The 23,763-nt window shown below is 32.9% G+C and overlaps 1 protein-coding gene across 1 annotated transcript; it reads right to left on the reverse strand.

Moving 5' to 3' along the window:
- Positions 1-5,183: 5,183 nt before the first annotated feature.
- Positions 5,184-20,844, reverse strand: STARD4 (StAR related lipid transfer domain containing 4). Its single transcript, XM_003761713.4, has 6 exons — positions 20,767-20,844; positions 16,945-17,058; positions 12,679-12,728; positions 9,991-10,117; positions 9,012-9,126; positions 5,184-8,085 (listed from the first exon to the last, which is right to left on the reverse strand). The coding sequence occupies exons 2-6, from the start codon at positions 17,047-17,049 to the stop codon at positions 7,859-7,861; spliced, it is 624 nt and encodes a 207-aa protein (XP_003761761.1). The 5' UTR covers positions 17,050-17,058; positions 20,767-20,844; the 3' UTR covers positions 5,184-7,858.
- Between the last annotated feature and the right edge of the window lie 2,919 nt (positions 20,845-23,763).

A 23,763-nucleotide genomic window follows, 5' to 3' on the forward strand; every position in this document is an offset into this window, starting at 1 on the left:
CTTTTAAAATTTTTTTTATTATAACTTTTTATTGACAGAGCCCATGCCTGGGTAATTTTTTTACAACATTATCCCTTGCACTCACTTCTGTTCCGACTTTTCTCCTCCCTCCCTTCACCCCCTCCCCCAGATGGCAAGCAGTCCTATACAAGTTAAATATGTCGCAGATACACTTTGTTTTTAATCCAGGCTATTTTTTCTTTTTAGTTACTCTTCTGATGGGGCAGCTAGATGGCACAGTAGAGCACTAAGCCTGTAGTCAGGAAGACCTGAGTTCAAATCCAGGTTACTAGCTGTGCATTCATTAAGCCTATCTTACCTCAGCTTCTCCCTCTATAAAATGAGCTAGAGAAGAAAACTGCAAACCCCTCATGTATTTGACAAGAAGACTCCAATAAGAAATGACACAATAATTTTCTAAACCATCTCTCACACTCTGTGCTAAGCACTAGACATACAAAGAAATTATCTCTGCTCTCAAGGATTTTATAGTCTAATAACATATGATAAAGAATGGGACCCAACAGAACAGAAAAAAAATAAAGTTACAAGGATAAAATACTATCAAATTAATCACAGCATCATCAGAATCAATCTGGTATTTGCCCATCTTGAAACTTCTTTCACATAATCAAAATAGGCAATTGCAGTGGTTAATATTGAAGGCGAGTAGCATTTTTTTTGCTCATTTACTAAAATAACTTTTAAATGACTTTTTAGCAGTATATTCTCTCTCCATAACTAAGGAAATTAGCTATCTCTCCTCACTTTCCCCCAGCAGAACAGGTGAAACACAGTTATGTATCAAGAGCTCTCAATCCTGCCTAGTGCTTTGTGGCATCAAACTATAATCGGGACTCAGGCAGTTAATACAGCATGGACATTTTTTATGACTTCAACCTACCTCCACTGACTGACCTTGTACTGATTAAGGGGCCTGCTTTTGTTTCCTCTGGCAAAACATGTTGTGCTCATCACTGGCACCAGGATAGTCTTCCTTCCTAGTTCTTAGACGTTGTGGATCAATGCATTTGTCACCATTAACCTCATATCTTTAACTAGATAAAAGGTATCAGATTCTTATCTCCAGAAACCAGACTGTAGCCTATTTTTCCTGGTTCTTCTTAAACCAAAGGGCACAGGAAGAAGAACTAAAAACCAATGTATCATTATTTATTAAAATGGTAGGTTCAAAGTATACAAAAAGTTTTGGTTTATGTGGTTTAGGACCATAATTTGTAACCAAACAATGTAATTATTTAAAGTTTAGGGATGCTAATGTGATTTAGTGTTTATTCAGCATCATGCAAATGAAAATAACATTTTCATCATTCTCTTGGATATCTTGTCATATAAAATTCTTTGGTGTTAAAAAAATTACAGGATTCATTATTAGAGACACATTTCCTTCATGTAGTTTCTAGGACTATTTTTTGAAGTCATTGTTACCTTGTATAGACTTCTTTGAAGATGAAATATGAGAACGTGAAATCCAGGGATGTATTCAGTGTTCCCACTGAATATGAAATAAGTTTACAGCAAAACTGACTTTTAAGTTTCAACAGTCTCTGGAAATTTTTATGATAAATTTTGGAGTTAAAAAAAACACTTCCCTCATTCAGCACTTAGCACAGTATGTGACACATAGTAGAAGCTTAATGTTTATGAATTGATTCAAATTAAGGCATCATGCTCAGTTAAATACAAATCCCAATTTCACATATACATTCCTGCAATAAATCTAATAAAATCTACCTAAAGTTTTTCTTCAATTATGGAATAAAGATTACTTTCCATTTGATTCTCCTCATTACATTAAGATTTCATTATATTAAGTCTTTCTATCTGGTTTCTAGTCTGCCATTAATCAATTGTGAGACCACAAATAAATCATTCTACTTCTCTAGATTTGTTTTCTCATAATGGGAATTTCTTTTCTTCTCTTTCTCATGTGGCATTTTTTGTTTAGATCAAATGAGGAAATCCCTTTTAAAATGGACTTGCTTTTGTTATAAGGGATAATGGCATTTCAATTAAAACTTATGCCTACTTGGTAACAATGAGAAATTCAGTTTTAGCAGAAAAGGCAAGATAGACAAGGGAAAATCTTTTAGACAGGTAGACCTTACTAAGGATAGAAAGGGGAATGTACATTATGTCCCTGCTGAACTAGAAATGTAACCTTCAATGGCTTATAAATATTATCATTTACATATTCAGTTAGTCATTACATGGTACAGCCACAATTAATAAAGATTAGCTTGATAAATATTTTTAAAATAAGCCCAGATCTTTAAAAACTTCTCAAAATTTGCTCTACAATTTCCCCTATTGAACATTTTTGCTTAAGTAGTAAATGTAAAATTTATTAAATTAATTGAAAAAAAAACTGATATAAACTTGAGTTTCCTTTTGATGAAACTATAAAACTTTTATTTGCATTTGTAAGAATTACTACATACAAAAGAGTGAATGAATAGCAAATCACTTAAGTATATCATTTTATCTTCTTCACTGAAGCCTAAATTCTTATCTTCTCCAGTGAAGGCACTTCAGTTATAAATTTTGTGCCTTTTAAATGTTAATTCAATCTATATAGAATTTTTTCCCCAGCAAAATAAAATATTGTTTAACTATTAACAGTGATAGATCTGATACAAAGATATGAAAACTTTAAGTAGCTCATCTTTATATAGTAGTTTAAAGTCTGAAATGTACCTTTCTCCCCAAAATCCTGATATGGAGTTAAAAAGTATTCTTATTTTAAAAATGAGGACAAAACTTTCCCAACATCCTTTTTAAAATAACATTTTATTTTCCCCCAATTACATGTAAAAATGATTTTTAACATTCATAGTTTTCTTTTCCCTCCCCCCTCCCCAGTTTTGGGTTCCAAATTCTATTCTTTCCTCCCATCCCTATCCCCTCCCTGAGATACTAAGCAATTTAAAACAAGTTAAATATGCATTTCTATATAAAACATTTCCATATTAGTCATTTTTCCAAAAATATTTAAACAAAAATAGTATTCTTCATCTGTATTCAGGTGCTTATAAATTCTTCCTCTGGAAGCATTTAAGCAGTTTTTTCATCATAAATCCTTTGGGATTTTCTTGAATCACTCTATTGCTGAGAACAGTTAAGTTGTTCATAGTGTTCATCATACAATATTGCTATTACTGTGTACAATGTTCTCCTGGTTCGGCTCACTTCACGTTACATCAGTTCACGTAAGTCTTCCCAGGTTTTTATGAAATAATCCTGCTCGTCATTTCTTCAGCACAATAATAGTTCATTACAACCATATACCACAACTTCTTTAGCCATTCCCCAATTGATGGGCATACCCTCAATTTCCCATTTTTAGCCACTACAAAAAGTATACACTTGCTATAATTTTTAACATATATTTTATGCTCCCTATCACCTCCCTGGAATACAGATCTAGCAATGGTATTGCTGGATCAATGAGTAACCTGCTTTTATAGCCCTTTGTTTCATTCCAAATTGCTCTCCAGAATGGTTGCATCAGTTTACAACTCCACCACCAGTGTCTATTTTCCCACATTACTTCAAATATTTAACATTTCTCTTTTCTGTCATGTTAGCCAATATAATATGGGTGTGAAATGGTACCTCAGGGTTATTTCAATTTGCATTTCCTTCATATTGATTTGAAGCAATTTTTCATCTGACTATAGCTTTGATTTCTCTGAAACTGCTATTCACATCCTTTGCCATTGACCAGTTATGAGATCACAAATAAATCATTCTATCTCTCTAGATTTGTTTTCTTATCAATTGGGAATGACTTGTATTCTTATAAATTTGACTCAGTTTTGTATATATATGAGAAATAAGACTTTTATCAGAGATACCGGGTATAAAAAATTTCCTCCAATTTTCTGCTTTCCTTCTAATTGTGGATGCATTGATTTTGTTTGTGCAAAATCTTGCTAATTTATATATTTACAATTTTGATTACCATTTTATATTTCATAATGCTCTCTATATCTTATTTAGTTCTAAATTTTTCCCTTATACATAGAGCTGACAAGTGTTCCTTGCTCTCCTAATTTGCTCATGTTATTACCCTTTATGTCTAAATTGTATCCAATTTGACTTTATTTTAATATACAGTGTGAATGTTGGTCTACACCTACTTTCTGCCATGTTTTTCTGTTTTCCTAATAATTTTTGTCAAATAATTAGTTTTTGTTACAAAAGGATAGGTCTTTGGATTTATCAAATACCAGATTATTGTTTATTATTGTGCAGTGTGTTCCTAATCTATTCCAGTATTCTGCCACTCTTATTTCTTAGCCAGTACCATATTGTTTTGATGATTACCATTTTATAATATAGTTTGAGAGCTGGTAAAGTTAGGACACATTATTACATAGTAATTATTCATATAATAGATTGATATAATACTGAATAAGTAAATTTAGATAGATTTATCATTTTGATCATATTGGCTCAGCCTACTTATGAGCAATGAATATTTTTCCAACTGTTTAGATCTGAATTTGTGTGAAAAGTGTTTTATAACTGTGTTCATATAGTTCCTAGTCTTGGTAAGTAGGCTCCCATGTATTTCATTTTTTCTAGTTATTTTAAATGGGATTTTTCTTTCTATATTTTGTTGCTGGACTTTGGTTGGTAATGTTGCCATTTAGTAAATGCTAAGGATTTATTTGGGTTTTATTTTATATTCTAGCAAAACAACTTTGCTTAAGTTGTCAATTACTTCAACTAGTTTTTTAGTTAATTCTCTAATCTTCTCTATGTATAGCATCATAGGGATGGACAGTTTTACCTCTTCTAATTCATTCAATTTTCTTGTTTTCTCTTATTGCTATAGTTGGCATTTCTAATACAATACTGAATAACAGTGGTGATAATGTACATCCTTCTATTCTTACTGGGAAGGCTTCCAGGTTTTTCTCATTATAAATAATGCTTGCTAATAGTTTTAGATATTCCTTCTCATTTAAAGTAAAGCTCCATATATTCCTATGCTTCCTATTATTAATAATAATGGGCTTTGTATTTTGTTAAAGTTTTTTTTTTTCCTATATCTATTAAAACACATTATTTCTGTTGATTTTCTTATTGGTATGATCAATTATGCTGATGATTTTCCAAAATTCTTAATGCTCACAATTTCTATTTTGGAAAAGTATGATAAAAAAAAAAAAATTATATAATTGGAAAAGATATGATATTGAAAATGTTATTAACCCCAGTACTGCATCAATTTTCAAGGGTTAAACCACTGAAAATATCAAAATGTAATCTATATTAAATAACCATGCCTTGTACAAAAGATTTTTTAAAAGTCAGTCACAGGGTGCCAAATATTATCTATAATTTCCTTAAGATGTGTTTCTAAGATTAAACTGCTTACAAATAGCAGGAAACTACGTATCTCAACAGAGGTGTATATATATTTGTATGAATGTATCTGTGTGCATATATACACACTTGTATACTATATGCATATATGTATTTATATGCATATATTAAAATGGATGTTTTATGTGTGTGAATTTTAATTTAATCACCAGTATCAAAGTCTAATCATTCTCCAAAGGAAGATAATTTCTCATAAAAATTCCCTTTTTATTGATAGTAGTTAATAACCTACTTCCTAGAGTTCCAAAGTCCCATTTAACTAATAGCACAGCATAAGATTAGAATACTTCTATAGAAAAAAATTGATTTCAAAATATTTGCTACTTCATTTTCTAGCATTAAGAATTGGTATATTCACTAATCAATCAATTAAATACTAAATTAGGAACAATCATATTTAAATCGGTCACAATTTTACATATTTTAAATAAACTTTTGAAATAGCAACTACGTCACCAAGGTCTGACAATTCAATACATTATCACCACAAAATTCCTAAATTTAAGTAAAATACTCACTTTTTCTAAGCAACGTAAGCTTGTTTTCTTCAGTATTATAATCTATGGTCCATAGTAGTGTTTATGTCATCTTTGGTTTATCTTGACAGTTATATTTAAGCAGGCTGCCTAGATGAACTAATATGCAATTCTAAAGCCAAATTTAACCTTTAAGTAGTTCAAATCCACCAATGATTTACTAATCTCTATGAAGATTTTTATATAACCTAGCATAAAGCAGTAGTTAGATATCTGGAAAAATAATTGCTTATCATTCTGGATTTCAGAAATATGAATTAATGAAAGCAGTATAGACACTGGTATATCTGGAAATTTGTAGATCAATCTAATTCAGGCAATAGTTGATTTTCATGTTATATTTAATTAATGAAAATTTCCTATCCTTAAAGGGCTAGAAGTCATCAATTCTTGAATCAAAGTGTGAACAGAGAAGAAAGAGGAAAATAAGCAGAAGAATCTGATTGTACAATGCTAATATAAATTTTTTCTTTGCTTTTAGACCACAATTTACCAACAACTATAATGTAGATATTCTTAATCAAATAGCAGCTATCACTTTTTCTTTTCTGATAAGCAGGAAAATAAAATGCAGATTAGAAGTCCGGGTCAATTATTTGATACTTTCATGGCTTTAATCATTGGGCTACATATAACCCAAAATATTTTCAAGAACATTTATATTCTTTCAGTTCACCACCATAAGTAGGAGGAGATAGGGTACATTTTAAAATCTGTTATATTACATATATGCATATTCACAAACATCATGTAGTTGCCTTAGGAATCATCTATATTTTCTATGTTTCCCATCTAAACCAGCTTCTGATAGTTTTTTTCCTAAGCCCAGACATAAGTACAATAGCATCATTAGAATAAGCTTGAATTAAACACATCTGTACTACTGGGACACTTCCCTACTTGGGTCATTCAAGTCATCATGACTTTTCAAAGCTGTGCAGATAATCACTAGCTGTACATTTGTTCTAGCTATGGCTTAAATTATGCTATCTTGGCATTGTTACTATTCACAATTAGAATGCTCCATAAGAAGCTATGTATTTATCTTCAAAAATAAAAGAGTGCATGTCTTTGATCTTTCTTTGTAGGCAATTCTCAAGTAACAATTTTTTCACACATTACCAACGCTCTGCACTGGCATGGGCTATTACTGTAAAATCTACTGCTACTCACACATTTGAAAATTTTCTTTGTTACAGTTTTTGTCATAGCCCAATTCTATCTACAAACATCTTCAAGTATTTCTAAAGAGGTTTCAAGTCAATATATCTTAGATACTTTACAAAATGATGAAACTGCCTATTTACATGAAAATATATTTTAATTCTATTTAATAAATGAAATTATTTATATCAACTGTAGTTTGTGGAAAACCTTTATATTTTTTTATTTCAGTACTTAACTGGCACATTAACTAACAATGGAGACCTTCTGAAAATTAATTTTAAAAATTATTGTTTCATCTAATTCTTCTAAGTCTAAATCAATTTCAAAGCAAATGAATTTTTAAAACATGAATTTAACAATAATATCAGAAAATTATTTTGAATATACATACTACCACAAATTATTTTGTACACACGGAGTGTACATGTATATACTTTTAAAAAACTATTTAAAATTTTTACAAAGAGCCTAACAACATGAAGTTTGTGCTTCTGATAATTCCTAAGAAGCCAACAAATACATATTCACAATGATATACTAATTAGCTCTTAAGAAGATGAAATCCAATTTTCTATGTACTACAACCATATTGAAATGCCTTCTATGGGTATTAAGAATAAAAGAAAGTATGATATTCCAGAACAACAAAGTGCTTACCTAGCCTAAGATTTTTACAACATAATACAGGAAAAAGGAATGGATGATGATGAGTTCATGGTATTTTGGTTCACATCCAATTAGGCCTTCAAGACTTTTCTAAGATCACCAAAAAAGTTTACCAAGGTGCTACCCATGGCTGTATCTACTGCAGATTGAGGAAGCATCCCTCGAAGATCAGTTTGAATATAGCCTGTCAAAAGACTTTGATCAAGACCGTCTTTCAGTGGGACACAAAACCAACCACAAGGATGATTATATGCACGGACAAACTGTGTTGTCACTTCTTCATAGTGGACACTTATACCTACAAAACAATTTAAAAATAACATTAAGAATCATAATTTGCATCTATTCACTGTATTCATCAAAGAAGAAGAGGATTTCTTACCTAAGTTTTATTCCTAATTTTTTATATTGGGAAAATTAGTCATCAATTGTTTTTAGAATCAGTCAGTACAACATTTATTAAGCACCTAGCACTGAGTCACAAAAGGAAGCAAAGGATTGTCTCTGTTCTCAGAAAGCTTACAATCTAATGGTGGAAACAACATGCAAATATATGTATGTGTATGTCTAGCAATCCTACTCCTAGAATAAATAGGAAAATGGTAACAAGGAAGGCACTAGAATTAAGACAGGTTGGAAAGGTTTTAATAAAAGTTGAGGTTTCAGGTGGGACTTAAAGGAAGACAAGGAGGTCAATAGAGTATAAGTGAAATGCAAAAAAAATTGTCTATTAAATTCTGAGCCAGTCCTTGAATGCCTTGGAAGCCATATGCATATAAATCATTTCTAATTCTAAAATCCAAAACCTATATTGGCTAAAATATTTAAAATGATGCTTATTATCAACTTTTGTAATCACAGCAGCTGCTATTTTTATTTCTAGAAGAAATTCTCTAGGAAGCAAATAATTTCACTCAAGATTTTCTCAAGATTAAAAGGAAAAGTACTGCTTGGAACCACAAAAAATAAAAAAATAAAAGAGCTAAACTACTACACATACTATCACAAATTTTCCAAATGATCCAATATTTTTCTAAGACAGAAGCAAAGGAGCATTTTGGCCATGAGTGAAGTTCAATAGCCATTCATGTTATCTTACTTGCTAGTTTAATATAATTATGCCAATAAAACAAAAACATGTGGAAGACACAAAAGAATCACCTAACAGGGAACTAAATTTCAATCCAAAGCAACATGAAAGCAATATAGATCTAAAATTATTACCACATGACATGAGCCCTTCTTCATATTGTGTTGTATAGGAGAAATCCACAAACTCTCTTGGTGCAATGAGGTTAAACAGTTGACCAGCAGTCGTGTAACGCACCACACAGCAATTCTATAAAACAAAGAAAGGAGATAAAATGACCGACTATCACAGGAAGAATAATCACAGGTTAAAGTTCACAAATCAATCTTTTAGAAAACATTACACAGAGAACACTTCCCAAGCATAAGTAACAAATTATTCTTAGTTGATCCTAACTTTTCTGTTTTGTTGTTCTTCTTTCATTTTAATAGCCAACTTTTTCCTAGCTACATGGATTTCACAGAAATGAGCTACAAATGTCAGCTGATGCTAGAGGCTATTTAGGATAAAATCACCTGCTCAAACACTCTGCATTAGAATAGCAAGTATAACAAGGAGTTATACCTTTGCAAACTTTTAACATACAATTCTCTACTGGTTAAGGTGTTTTTTAACTTTTAATTTCAAAAATTGTCAATGAAACATCTGCATACATACATGGACCCTGTAGATGAAGGCTACATTTTTAGAATATTGATGTTACAAATGAAGGAAAATCTTAGATCTAGAGCTTGAAGGAATCTTGAATATCATTCTCTTCTTCCCCACTTCTTTCTTTCTTTCTTCTTTTTTTTGATGAATTAAACTTAGGCCCAGAGAAAAGAGATGACTTCCTAAGATCACAGGTGTTGAATTCAGGTCCTGTGACTTCAAAGTTCCACTTTTTTCCCACCACAACACTATTTGCAACAGAAAAGCTAATAAGGGTTCTGGTATACAAACAAACTCAAAATTCTGACTGGATTCATTTTAGTCAGAAATTTACTTCAGTGACTTTGATTTCTTCAAGAGAATGCCCAGAATTTTACCATGAAACTTTATCAATGTCACTGATAATTCTTGGAGCACCATACATGCAAACACATTCAATGCTTTCTTATAGAAATGATTTACCTCTTCAAACTGCTCAATAATATCCAGGGAAGTAATTAAGCTGTCCCAATGTAGGCGACAAGGCCCTGGACGTATATAATCTATAATGTTATTGGTAGAATCCTCCATAACACCTTGAGCCTTGTAGCTAGAAAAATAAATGTTAAATGTTTAATTAGAGAAACATTTCTGTTTTCTTTTATAAAACAACTGACTCATTGAAAAAAAAAAGGAATTGAAGGAGAGGTTTAAGAACAGGATCTAGCTCATGAAAATGTCACTTCATAACTTTATTTTATCCTACACATATCCTTTATTTCTTCATCTTACCAGCATGTAATTGATTTGTTGAACTATCTTACTTCATAAATACCATGAAATCTCTTTACATCAAAAAGTGCATAAAGGCTTACATACTACTACTATTCTGGAGTTACGCTACATATGTGTTTTCAATGCATATTCATCCCATTACATCCTACTGGTACTAAACATAGTAGTCTGTCCCTTTGAATTTTAAACAAATTCTGAGCCAACAATTATCACTAATATCCTCTGTTTTGGGATCTGGAAACAGTTGGAAAAGGAAGTAAAACAAAATCCCTTATTAAGTATTTTAAATCAACAATTATTTGTTAATAGTTTACTATGTACAAATAGGTATGTTAATGTGGGGAGAGAAGCAAAGTTTCCAAGGAAATATAAAACACAATCTTTTCTCTAAAAAAATTAAATCAAACTCAACATATTATTAATAGTCTATGTACAAAGTGCTCTATGTTATTGTGGGGAGAGAAGTGGGGTCCCCCCCCAAAAAAAACAATGTTTTCCCTAAGAAAATTAACTCAAACCTGGGAAACAAGAAAGGTCATAAAAGATGCCAACAAAAGTTAAGTAACAATAAGGACAAAAACACAAGAGATTTAAGGCAATATATAATTAATCTTCAAGGGAAGGAGGAATATTAACAAGGTATGCTTTTAATGAGCACTTAATGAGGCAGTACAGTATAGGAATGTATTCTGTATAGGGAGTCTAAAGACCTGGTTTCAATTTAATTTAGTTCAACAAATATATCTTAATATTTCCACATATATATATATATATATATATATATATACTTATTGGTATATAAATATACTTATATACACATATGTGTGTGTATTTCTGAGACAGAATCAGAGAGACTCCGTGCTGTGAATATGACAAAAAACAATTTTTGCCCTTAAAGAGCTTATATTTGTACATAAGATATATAAATATAAAATCATCTGAGGAGGACAAAAGCATTAAAGACTGAGGGGATCAATCAGGAAAGGTTTAAAAGATAAGGTGGAACCTGAACTAATCCAAAAAAGAAGGAACATATTCTTTTAAGAGGTAGGGAGAAAAAAGAGTGTTCTTCAGATAATGGGGACAGTTTGTAAAAATACACTGAGGTAGTCAGAGAGAGAAAATTAGGTTCAAGGAATACCTAGTTGGATAGAGTGAAGTATGTGAAGATGAGACAATACTGAAAAAACTGGCAGAAGAAAATGTGAGGAGAAACTTCAATGACTAGCAAAGTGAAAGAACAGGGTTTTTGTTAAGCAAGGGAACTTTATATATGTTACTTACTCTTTCTGGGACTAATTATGTCAGATGAGGGGATTTAATTGAATATTTCAAAGGTTACTTTAAGTAAATTAACCAAAAATTTATCTCAGAACCACATAATTTCAATGTTGAAAGAAACCTCAGAGACCATCTAATCATTCCTCATCCAATCCTCTACAACATATTAGGCAATTTGTCATTTATCCTTTCCTTGAGGAACTCCACTGAGGGTGAACTCATTATCCCCTCAAGACCATGCATTTCATTTTTAGATAACTAAATGCTACCAAGTTTTTCCTTAAAGGAACCCTACATTTGGAGAGTGGTGGAAGGTATGATTGAAAGAGTGAAGAAGATTGCCAATGGGGAAAAAATGTAAAAGAAAAGAGTTTAGGATAGAACCTTAGTAGACAGAACAATAGAATCTTAGTGGGTATCTATGTTTGAGAAAAAAAATGAGAAGGCAGCAAAGACATAAGGAAAAGGCAGTAAGTAATCATCATACAATATCAACAAAGTTTGTGAATTAAGGGTATTCAAAAAAATAGCAATATCCCCAGAATCTCAAATTGCAAAGATAATGACAAAGGCCTCTCTCCAGAGGCAATTTCATTTTTTGAAATTCGATCCTTTATTCGATCAGCACTAGTGAAATATGAAGTGAACATGAATCTTCAAAGGGAAAAGGAGTTGGGAAAGCTATAAGAAAATATGTCAAGGAGTTCTACTACCTCTCATTCATTGTTTCAGAAGTTTTCTCAGATGATGAATATTAACTCATATCACAAAAGCATTTTGGTTTTAACAATTCATTCAATTCTAGCTTTCAATATTATGGACACTGTCCATTTCATCCATCTGGTGATTCTGGTCAGTATTGGACATTATATTCCAGAGTGAAATCATTTATTCTAAGTTGTCTGGGATGGCAGGAGGTACCTTAAATATGCAAATTCTCAAATATCAGCCTTATTTAGTAATACAAACTATTTTAATTTTTTAAAAATAATCTTAAAGTGTTTTAACACTTCTTTTCCAATAGGAAGTCAGTAATCAATTATGTATGTGAAGCTTTAAAGAAGATTAAGAACTACCTATAGAAGATAAACTTACAGATATCCACTGAATTCCTCTGATGGCTTCCGCCAAACTGTTACATCTTTCTGAAAAAATCAAAACAGGACATTATAATATCATAAACATCACCTGAGCTACTGAAATCAGTAACTAAATATTTTCTATCTCCTCATAGGCCTATTGGCCTTAAAAATTAAGTAAACTATCAGCGAGAAAGTCCACACTGTGCTTTTTTTTTCTCAATAGTATTTTATTTTTTAAATATATGTAAAGATAATTTTCAACATTCACCTTTGCAAAAACATGAATTCTAAATTGTTTCTCATTTCCTCTTTTACCTCTCCTCTCCCCAAGACAGCACGCAATCTAATTAATACATGTACAATTATTTTAAACATAATTTCATATTTGTAATGTTGAGAATAAAATCACAACAAAAGGGGGAATAAGAAAAAGAAAAAGCAAACAAAATAGTGAAAACAGTATCCTTTGATCTGCATTCATTCTCCATAGTTCTCACTTTGGATACAGATGGTATTTTCTATCCCAAGTTTGTTAGAGTTGTCTTAGATGACGGCATTGCTGAGAAAAGTATATCATAGCTGATCACCACATAATCTTACTTTAGTATGTATAATTCTCCTCACTTTACTGATCATCAAATCATGTAAGTCTTTCAAGGCTTTTATGAAATGAGCCCACTCATCATTTCTTATAGAACAATAATATTCCAATGCATATACTGTAACTTATCCACAATTCATGGGTAACCACTCAGTTTTCAATTTCTCGCTTCTACAAATATTTTTGCTCATGTGGGCCTTTTTCCCTCTTTTATGACTCTTGGGATACAGACCAATAGAGACACTGCTGGATCAAAGAGTATGCAGTTTTATAGCCCTCTGAGTACAGTTCTAAATTGCTACCCAGAATGGTTGAATCAGTTCACAACTCCACCAACAATATATTACACATAGTGCTTTTTCAAATGAACAGAATTTGAAATCCTTCTGCCCCTGAATAAAGTTCTTTAAATATTAAGTTATACATATATCTCCCAATAAAGAAATACCTACCATTATGAGGTACCCAGAAATGTGAATTATTATGGCACTATAATTCTCCTTTATGTTATGTTTTATATTATTTAGTGCAAAAATTACTCATTTTACATTAATGACATACTCCCCTGATGCCTAACTTTCATTACATGTTTTAATTGAATTACATTTACCTTCTTAAACTTAAAATTTTAAAAATTTTAAAACTATATGTCAAATAATCTTACTGATATTGTCTTATTTTAATACTGCTTTGATTTTCCTAAGTATATCTTCCTCTTCCCCATTCTAGAGAATTATCCTCTATAACAAGACTTTTTATTTTTTCCCTAAAGAGGAAGAATAGAAAAAATAATCAGTAAAATCAATCAATATGTTAAAGAAACCTGAAAATATATGAAATTTTCCACACCTTTGTTCTTTATCTCCAAAGTACTTGGAAGAAGTATCTTCTATTTGGTCTTTGTAATCTTGCAAGATTCACTTTCAGTTTTTTGTGGTGGTTTGTTCTTTCCATTCAAATTATTGTAGTCATTGCATATATTGTTTTCTTCACTCTTCTTACTTCAAGCATGAGCTTATGCAAATTTTTCATCTTTTTCTGTATTCATCATAGTTGTTGTTAACATAAAATGTGTACACAATCTATTCTACTGATCTACCACTAGCCAGTACCAGATTATTTTGATGATACCATTTGTTGTATAATTTGAAATGTGGTAATATCTGACAATCTTCCATTACATTTTTTCATTGATTCCCTTAATATTCTTTGAAGACATATTGTTCTTCCAAATTAATTTTATTACATATTTTTCTACATCTGTAAAAATAATTCTTTGATAGGTTGACAGCTATGGCTCTAAAAAATAAATTAATTTGAATAGAATTGTCATTTTTATTATACTGGCTCCTACCCATGAGCAATTATTATTTCTCCCATTGTTTAAATCTGTATTTATTTGTATTAAAAGTGTTTTGTAATTGTATTCTTATGCATGTGTTTTGCCTGGTTGACTCCTAAGATTTTCATACTGTCGATTATTTAATGGAATTTCTCTTTCTGTCTTTTCCTGTTGAGTCTTGATAATATTTAGAAATTCAAATAATTTATATGGATTTGTTTTATATTCTGCAATTGTTTGTTGAAACAATTAATTGTTTCAACGAGTGTTTCAATTGGTTATCTAAAATTTCCTAAGTATAACATTATATTATCTGAAGAGAGTAGTTTTGTTTCCTTATTGTCTATTTTTACTCCTTTAATTATTTTTTCTTGTCTTATTGTTATAGCATTTCTGGTACAAGTATTGTTACCATAATAATGTTAACAATAGACACTCTTGCTTCACCTCCCCCCCTTTTTTTTTGCCTAGGTAATTGGGATTAAATGACTTGCCCAGGGTCACACAGCTAGGAAGTATTAAGTGTCTAAAGCTGAATTTGAACTCAAGTCCTCCTGACTTCAGGGGTGGTGCTCTAACCTCTGTACCATCTAGCTGCCCCCTAATCTTGATCTTAATAGAAAGGTTTCCAGTCTATTTCCATTGCAGAAAAAATGACTATTCTTGTTTTTAGATAGGCACTACTTATTATTTTAAGAAAAGCTGCATTTCTTTCCAAGCTTTCTGTTGTTTTTAATAGGAATGGGTGTCATATTTTGCTAAGTTTTTTCTGACATCTATGAATAGTCACAAGATTTTTATTGCTTTTGTCATGGTCAATTATGTTTATAGTTTTTCTAATTTGAACTAGCCTGCAATTATGGTACAAATCAAACCTGATCGTAGTGTATGAGCTTTATGATATATATCACTGTAAAATCCTTGGTACTATTTAAACTTTTTTTGCATCAATATTCTTAAAAAAAATTAATCTATAGTTTTGGTTTTTTTTCTTTTGTTTTTTATTTTAGGTATTAAAATTACATTTGTGCATTCAAAGGTAACTTTTTATGGTCAGGTTTTTGTTGTTATTTGGTCATTTTTTTCCAGTCTTATTTTTTGACAGTGAACTTTATGTTATAGAGTTGAGCCTTGGGAAATTGAAATCCAGGGATGGCTGTCCCAAGCTTCATGATTTTTTATCATGTTGCTTTCACAGGAGGAGAGAAAAGTAGAAGTCTATAAATTTTTAATGCTTTCAAGTTGTAATCTAGAGAAAAGTGTGATCATTTCTCCCCTTACCTGTTCTTTGATCCTTACCCAGGTAGGGGCCCTATTTTCTTGCACTCCACTCTACCCCAAAACTGTGACCTAAAATTGGATAATGGAACATGGAGTTGGGCAAACAGTGTCCAATATTCATCCAGAGGATTCCTCTATAATCTCTAACCAGTTAGCCAATTCCCTTACTGTCTATGGGAGGTGAGAGCTCTTAAAAACCACTGCTTTGGCTATTACTGCCACAACAGCTATTGGCAAGCCACCATGAATACTGCCACTAAACTGTGGTCACAGATCTTTCCTTCTGACCTCCGAGGTTGTCTTGAACTGGAAAACTGTCTTACCCTGACATTTTCTTGAAGAATTTGATTTGGCACAAGGCACATTACTTTAAAGTTGTGTGGGGGAGAATATTGGGAGAATTTGGGTGGAATGCTCCCCCCCTACTATACCATTTTTGCTCCCCTTCTTATATAGACCTCAAGATTCACCTTCTTAATCTCAAAATGGTAATCATTATGATATCATTGCTATGTTAAGTAGTTAATAAAACTAGTTAACAAGTGATCAAATACAGCATCTTGGACACAGTAATTGTTGAATATGTATTTGCTGAATAAATGAGTATCGACAACAAAAGCAAAATGTACTCAATTATTTGTTACAGTTTATCTATTAATTCTTCCTTTTGACCTCGTCCTACTACATATACAATCTATTCTATGAATCAGAACCAAGAAATTAAATTAGTTTGATAGATCTTGTTGGAGAAAGTGTGTTCATTATTATGGCTAACACAAATTAATCATGAGACAGCTGTTATCCTTCATCATTGTAAAAGAATTCTAAAATGTTAATGCAGTGAGCATTAGTTTTTGAAAATCTAAACCTGATGAGCAACAAGCTAATTTGTGTAAACATGATACACGAATGGTCACACTTTACAATACAGCAGGTACCAAAAATCTCAGTGTAGTTTTAACCTTCAGTAGCTTAAAACTTTCTGGGACACCATGAATTTTCATTGAAGAGGGAATTTTAAAATCATTAGAGACAGGAAGTATTAAAGCATTTACCGTTTTCTTAGCAATTCTCCATTTATCATCTTTAATACTGTGGTACTGGCACAATGTGTTTTTCACTTTAGTTGCAAGGAAAGGAGCATCAGTTAAGGTCTCCATTTCTTTTTCCTGTTTTAAAAACAAAGATTTAATATTAGTCATGGAATTTAGATATTTATCAACACATCAAACATTTTAGTGGGGGGTCAAAAACAATTACAAAAAGAAAAATTAAATTACAATCTTGATTTTTATTTCAAATCTGAAATCTATGGAAAAGAAAAATTTGTAAAAGGTCTCTTAAAGAAAATGCACTTATACTTCCCAAACATACACACACACACCCTCTATTTAAATGTTTATGCTATGGGAAACATTTTTTTCTTTTTCTTTTAATGCATTTAAATTCAAATTAGAATTCAAATTAAATTCAAATTCAAATTCAAATTTTCAATTAAATTCAAATAGAAAAAGAAAATAAAACCATTGTCACATGTGCACATTATTTGTCCTCTCTTTTTTTGAAAGTGGATAACATCATCCTTGGGTCCAAGTCTTTCCACATTTTCCTAAACCCGCCAACTCATCATTGATTATGCAACAGCAATATTGCAGAAACAAAATTAATATGGCTGACATATAATGTAGATTTCTCTCTCTTGATTGAGTTTTTTTAAACTTTGACTAAGATCAATCCCTACTTTTTTCTCAATTTGTTTCCTATCCCTCTCTTCTCCTTTATTTCTGCCCCTACCCACTAACTTGTGTTGCTATTACTTAACTTTCGCATCCCAAGATCCCTTATTCTCTTCCCCCTATCTTTTCCATCCTCAGTCCCATTCCCATTAATCTACAAACCTTTTCTCACTCCCATTAATCTACACATCCTTTTATTGCCAGTCTTAATCCTATTCCCTCTCCCTCTTATTTCTTTTTAAGTTTTGGAGAGTTTTATACTCGTTTTCCTCTGATGAAATGAGCTGAAGAAGGAAATAGCAAACCAGTCTACAAGAAAATCGCAAATGGTGTCACAAACAATTAGACATAACTAAAAGGACTGAATAGCAACAAATCCAAGTGCTCTGCAAAACATGTAAACAGGTACTCAATTCTTGATAATTCCTGAGTGAATTTTCTCATAAGAATTGAGCACAGAGAAGAGTTCATCTAGTCAACTCCCTCATTTAAGAGCCAACTAGGTTAAGTATATTGCCCAAGATGAAACTTTTGTTGTCCCAACATAATGCAGTTGTCTCTCTAGTATCTTCAACAATTCTCTTTTCTTGTTCTCTGTAAATAGCACTCATCTAAATTAAATCCCTATTATTTTATTTAAAAAGCATAACAACAATAATAATAATTTCTGATTATTGTTCAGTTATTATTATATGTTATAGCTAAGTTACTAAACAGCTTCTGTTGTGAGAATTCCTATATCATGAGTTTCCCATAGTGACCTCTCTGAAAACAGGTCTAAAGAAGGAAAGAGGAAGAAGAGGAGGGAAAGAATGGGAAAAGAAAAACAACCTGGGAAGGGGAGACAGAAGATGGGAAAAAAGATAGGGGAGGGGGGTTTTACTCATTATTTATAAGGATCTTTGTGAATCTTTTTTTTTTTTTAAGATTTTTAAAAAATATAATATCTTGTATAAGTTCTAGTTTACTTTATCTGGCTGAAAATTTACAACCTCAAAATAATTGCCTTACATTTTTAAAAAATTTATCAACATTCTACTCTAAAAACTTTAAAAAAACTTCACAGATAATTTGACTATTTGTACAATTTCTTTACAATTTATATAGCATACTCTTATCCCATTCAACTTCTAATGAAGTTGGGAGACAGATATTTCCCATTTCACAACAACAGGAAGACTGTGGTCACAGCTAGAGCCTTTGCTGTGAGGTGCTGCAAGAGATGTACTAGTCTGCTTATGCCAGTCTTATTTTCTACTAGGAAAATGCATCTTTAAAGGTATCCATATATTCAAGCACTCTTCTGAGATTATAAGTATAATAACATCAGGAAGGATTGATTTTTTTAAAACAAGAATAAAATATAGGTTCAAAACAAAAAATACATATAAAATGATTTTACTTTTAAAATAAGAAATTCTACAGAAGTGAGTGCAAGGGATAATTTTGTAAAAAATTACCCTGGCATGGGTTCTGTCAATAAAAAAGTTATTTAAAAATAAATAAATAAATAAAGTTAATGTATCAAAATAAAAAAAAAATAAGAATTCTTAAGACTTTTAAAAGACTTAAGTTGTTTTTCTTTACATGTTATTACTTTAAAAAAAATAAATAAAATAAAATAAGAAATTTTATACCACCAATAAGGGTAAGCATTTTAAAAAATTTTAATTATATTCATTTTCTTTTCTGTAACCTTTTAGTCCCATCAGCACATTTTGGAAATCAAGTTCTTCTGGAAACATTTCCAATTACACTAGGGGAATAGGTAAGAGTTGTGTAACAATAGCAATATAGAAACTGCTCACATTTATAAAGGTTTACAAAAATGCTTTACATGCCTAATTTCATTTGATCCTCAAAATAACTGTGTGATAACCAGTATTAGTATGCCCAACTTGCACAAGAGAAAATTGAGGCTCTCAGAGGTTTAGTAACTCCAAATACTCTATTTCTTGATGCTATTCTCCAATAGTGGTATCAAGTAAAAGCCAATGTTTACAGGAAATCTTAAAACTTTTCTTATAATGAAAGAAACTTATTAATACATTCAGACTGGAATTTAATTTAAAAATAATTCTTTTAAGACCTAGTTAATAGCAATCGAGGTATATAAAAACACAGAGACCATGGAGGTCAAAAGTGTAAAGCGGTTTCCTGTAAGTTGAGAGATCCTCCAGATATTGTCAATTGCAAAGAATATTATATTAATTGCATTAAGTCCTGAAACATTGTGGAACCACCTGATGGGAAGAAAGGATAAAGTATTTGTGGCATCTAACACGCTCCAGGCACTGATAGCGTTCAACAAGAGATTATCTCATTTGAGATCTATAATCATTAAGGAATTCAGCCAAATTACTCTCGAGGGGGAAAAAAAAGCAAGTGGATGTAAATGCTGAATGTCTATACGTGATATACCTATACTCGGCATAGATATTATAGGTAGATAAGCTATATTTCTGAGCAAAGTGAGAAAATAGAGATAGTTTTTGCCTTTTAAATTAAGCATCAAAGTTAAAAGTAAGACTGAGTTTTTGCCTTTTAAATTAAGCAAAACATGAACGGAAAAAAGAAAGTTAAAATCAAACCTTGTAAATTCATTGATGGGTTTTTAGTGCAAGTCATAGCTACGTAGGCAATTCCTTTAAAATTTTGTTGGGACCCTGACCACAACCTGCCCCACAGGTTGAAACCGCAGGTGCAGGACGCTGCGCAACCACTCGGTGACCGTGCTCTTTCTAAGTTTAATAGCTACAAAGTCCAAGATGATGCTTCCCAGGAACGCCAGACACAGTGCTCTTTGACATCGCCGTCCCCAGGAAACCCAGCCATAAAAACCAAGAGACACCCTTGGAGAGTTTACTTAGCTGTCCCCGGACTCCATGGAACCCCGTCACAGAACCGAGACGTGTATTCGCACGGACCTAGCGCGCCTGGGGAACGAGCGCGGCGAGCCACCGATCCCACTGCAACTTCCATTTCCCCAGGATTTCAGTCACACACCTCCCTCAGCCCCCGAGTGGTTCCGGCCAATGGTTCCGTCTCTTCCAGAGGATCCGCTACCCGCTACTGCAAAGCCTCCCGCGCGGAAGAGCAGCGCGGGAAGCCCCAGCCGGAGCTGCTCTCTCTCATGCTTACCCGGGTAGGAAAACGTCTCAGGCAGGACCCCTTCGGCGGGAGGACTTCCGGGAGACCCCAGCTCCTCGCTGGGCAGACGGCTGGCGATGGGCGCTCCGCGCAGCAGCCAATGGCACCGGACCCACCGGCTACACTGAAAGGCGGCGCTATCCTCCACCCTTCCCTCCTTCCAGGGCAGGGGGTTGGCCTGGCTGATGGTGAGACTAGTAGGAGGCGGTGCTGGAAAATGCCACGTCCTTGCACTCATTGGATGGTGTAGAAGACTCAGGTGCGCTGATTGGTCCCGAAGAGATGGAATGATGCTGCGTCGCCTGAAATTGGTGGAGAAACTAACAGAAGGTTTATTTGGAAAGAGTTTCCCTCATTGGCACCCGCGCTCTACCTTCGCATCCAACTGCATTCAAAAGAAGAGCCTTTCCCCGCCCCTTAGTCCTAAAAGACCCTGTGAAAGGGCCATGGGACGGAAGCGTGTGTCTGCTGGGAAATGTTTAACAACCGGCTCTCCAGAGGAACGGAGAAAAGTGTACACACTTTAAAGTTTAATCTGCATCATTAAAATGTTCTTTCTTTAAGTCTTTAGACTTTAAGTCTAAACAATCGCTAAATAAATCCCCATTTGTAGCATTTCCAATCACTGCGAAAATTAAACAACCTGTTCTCAAACTGGCTCCGACAGAACCCCTAGGGCTTCATAATGTTGGAGGAAGGGAGATGTGATTGGTGTGAAAATATATGTACACAAACACAGTAGACGTAGAAATACAGTTATAGTAAAGAACCTTTTTTAGACTACAGAGCTTATCTGTTTTCTTGTGACTAAATGTCTATTTATTGATTAAAGAAACAAATATAAATATTCTAACGAAAAATGCATTAATAGCTCTTATTTATTATTTATTAATACCTCTAAATAAGAGCTATTAAATTCCCATCTGCAGTTCAAAACTCCCAAGTGGAGTCGAATCACATCCAAAAAGTGATGGGAAAAATTAATAAATAAATGTGCAATGCAATATAGATGATGTTAATTTGTGGTTTTCTAAATCAATATACAGTCTCTGGGCTGTTTCTATTTGAATTTGACATCTCTGTCATAGACTACTGGAGATTTATTCCTGTCTACAGTCCAACAGGTCAGCTTATTTTCTCAGAATTCTGAAAAACAGGATTCAATACTTTTCTTGGACTGGAATAAAATATCTCTACTTTATACTTATGAATAATGTTTTTCTTTGTTTCTATGATTTGATGAATTTATTACCTCAAATGTGGTCTCTGTTGAAAAAAACCTCATTGGTTTTTGCCTGAGAGGATTTCCAGTATTGGCTGGAATGGTGTGGGGATTATTTGGAGTGGAGGAAGAAAAGGTGTGGGGCAGAGAAGGGAAGAGAAAAACATTCATTAATATTCTTCTATGAAATCATAGGATAGGCATTGAGCTACAGTTTCCATAAATATTTCATTTGATGAGGGGGATACTGGAACTTGTCAGCTGGCAGAAAAACTATATAAAAATATTAAGTTTACTCATAAAATAAGAAACTAATATATATATATATATATATATATATATATATATATATATATATATTTAATTATCACATCTTTTTAAATCTTTCAGAGATTTCTGCAAGTGACACACTGGATTTAGTACTAGACTTGGCTGTAGGAAGACCTGAATTCAAATCCTACTTCTGATATTTTGTAGAAGTCACTTACTATCTCTCAGCCTCAGTTTCCTCATCTGTAATGGTCATCTGTAATTACCAATCTGTAATGGTGATGAGGTGTGAAAAAGTTGCAAAGTCTGAGAAAGCTTATGGCTACCTGACCTTGGGAATGCCACCAACAATGCTGACCAATAGCAGTAATTTAATAGTGATTCTGTTGGTCAGTAAACTATAAAACTCAACAATGGGGACTGTACAATCCCTACCACTACACAATTGTACCTCTAAACCATAATATTAACATTTCAACCTAATTTATTTCTCTTTCCTATGAAGTTATCTTCTTGATTCTGACTCTTCACTAAAAACTCCTTTGGAGCTTTGGCCCACTTCTGTTGATGACAAAATTATCTCCCTGATTCTGATTCTTTGCTAAAATTCCCTTAGAAATTAGCTGGCTGTCAAGCAGCATAATAAATCTTTGCCCTTTAAATTGGAGACTGAGTATGTAACTTCTTTAGCCAAATCTATGACACCGATCAGGGAGACCCTGATTTTGTTGGAGTGTCTTTCTCCTCAACATTTTTGGCACCCAACATAGGGCCCCCAAATTTTATGTCATCCTTGTTAAGGTAAGCCCTTTTCAACCCAATCCTGCATTCGAGGGATACTCCAAACTCCCAGGAAAGCTTGTCTGGGTTGTCTGAGTTCTGCATTCTGCAAATTTTCATTGCCAGGGACACCTTATTTGGAATCTCTTGCCATTTCTTCCATTCCTTCTTGACTAAGGAACCTTTGCCACTTTTTCATCCTGCCTGGGAACCAGCAGAAGCAAAGGCAGGTCTAAGAATTCTAAGGCTCGTGGCAAAGATGGGACATTTCACCTCTATTGCTATATCTACTAGAGGATAATTGAAAGCAGAAGCCCAAAAGGCCCTTCTGTGTCCATCCCCTTAGCTAAATCTGGACCCTATGTCCAGCAATATTTCTTCAATTCAGTACCCTTCCCCTGAACCCTCACCTCTTAAATTAAAGTTTGAATACTTCCTGTCCCCCACTCCCATACTAGGAGCAAGATCCCTTTTTCTGTTCTTCAGGATTCTGATTCAGTCCCTCTTTCTAAACTCTGCTCATTGAGAAAAGTAGCATTATTTTTATTGTTATTAGCAGGCTCTTATCATTTCCTCCTGTCCTGTCCCCTTGTTGGGGGTGTGACTTAATGGTGAAACTGGAACCCACATTTCTCTTCTCAGACCACGGGGTATATTTGAGCAGGCATTAGCTAAAGATTTAAGAAACCTGAGGGAACTTAATAACAGCTTCTTCA

Source organism: Sarcophilus harrisii, chromosome 1 (genome assembly GCF_902635505.1).
Source record: "Sarcophilus harrisii chromosome 1, mSarHar1.11, whole genome shotgun sequence".
In the NCBI taxonomy this organism is placed as follows: domain Eukaryota; kingdom Metazoa; phylum Chordata; class Mammalia; order Dasyuromorphia; family Dasyuridae; genus Sarcophilus; species Sarcophilus harrisii.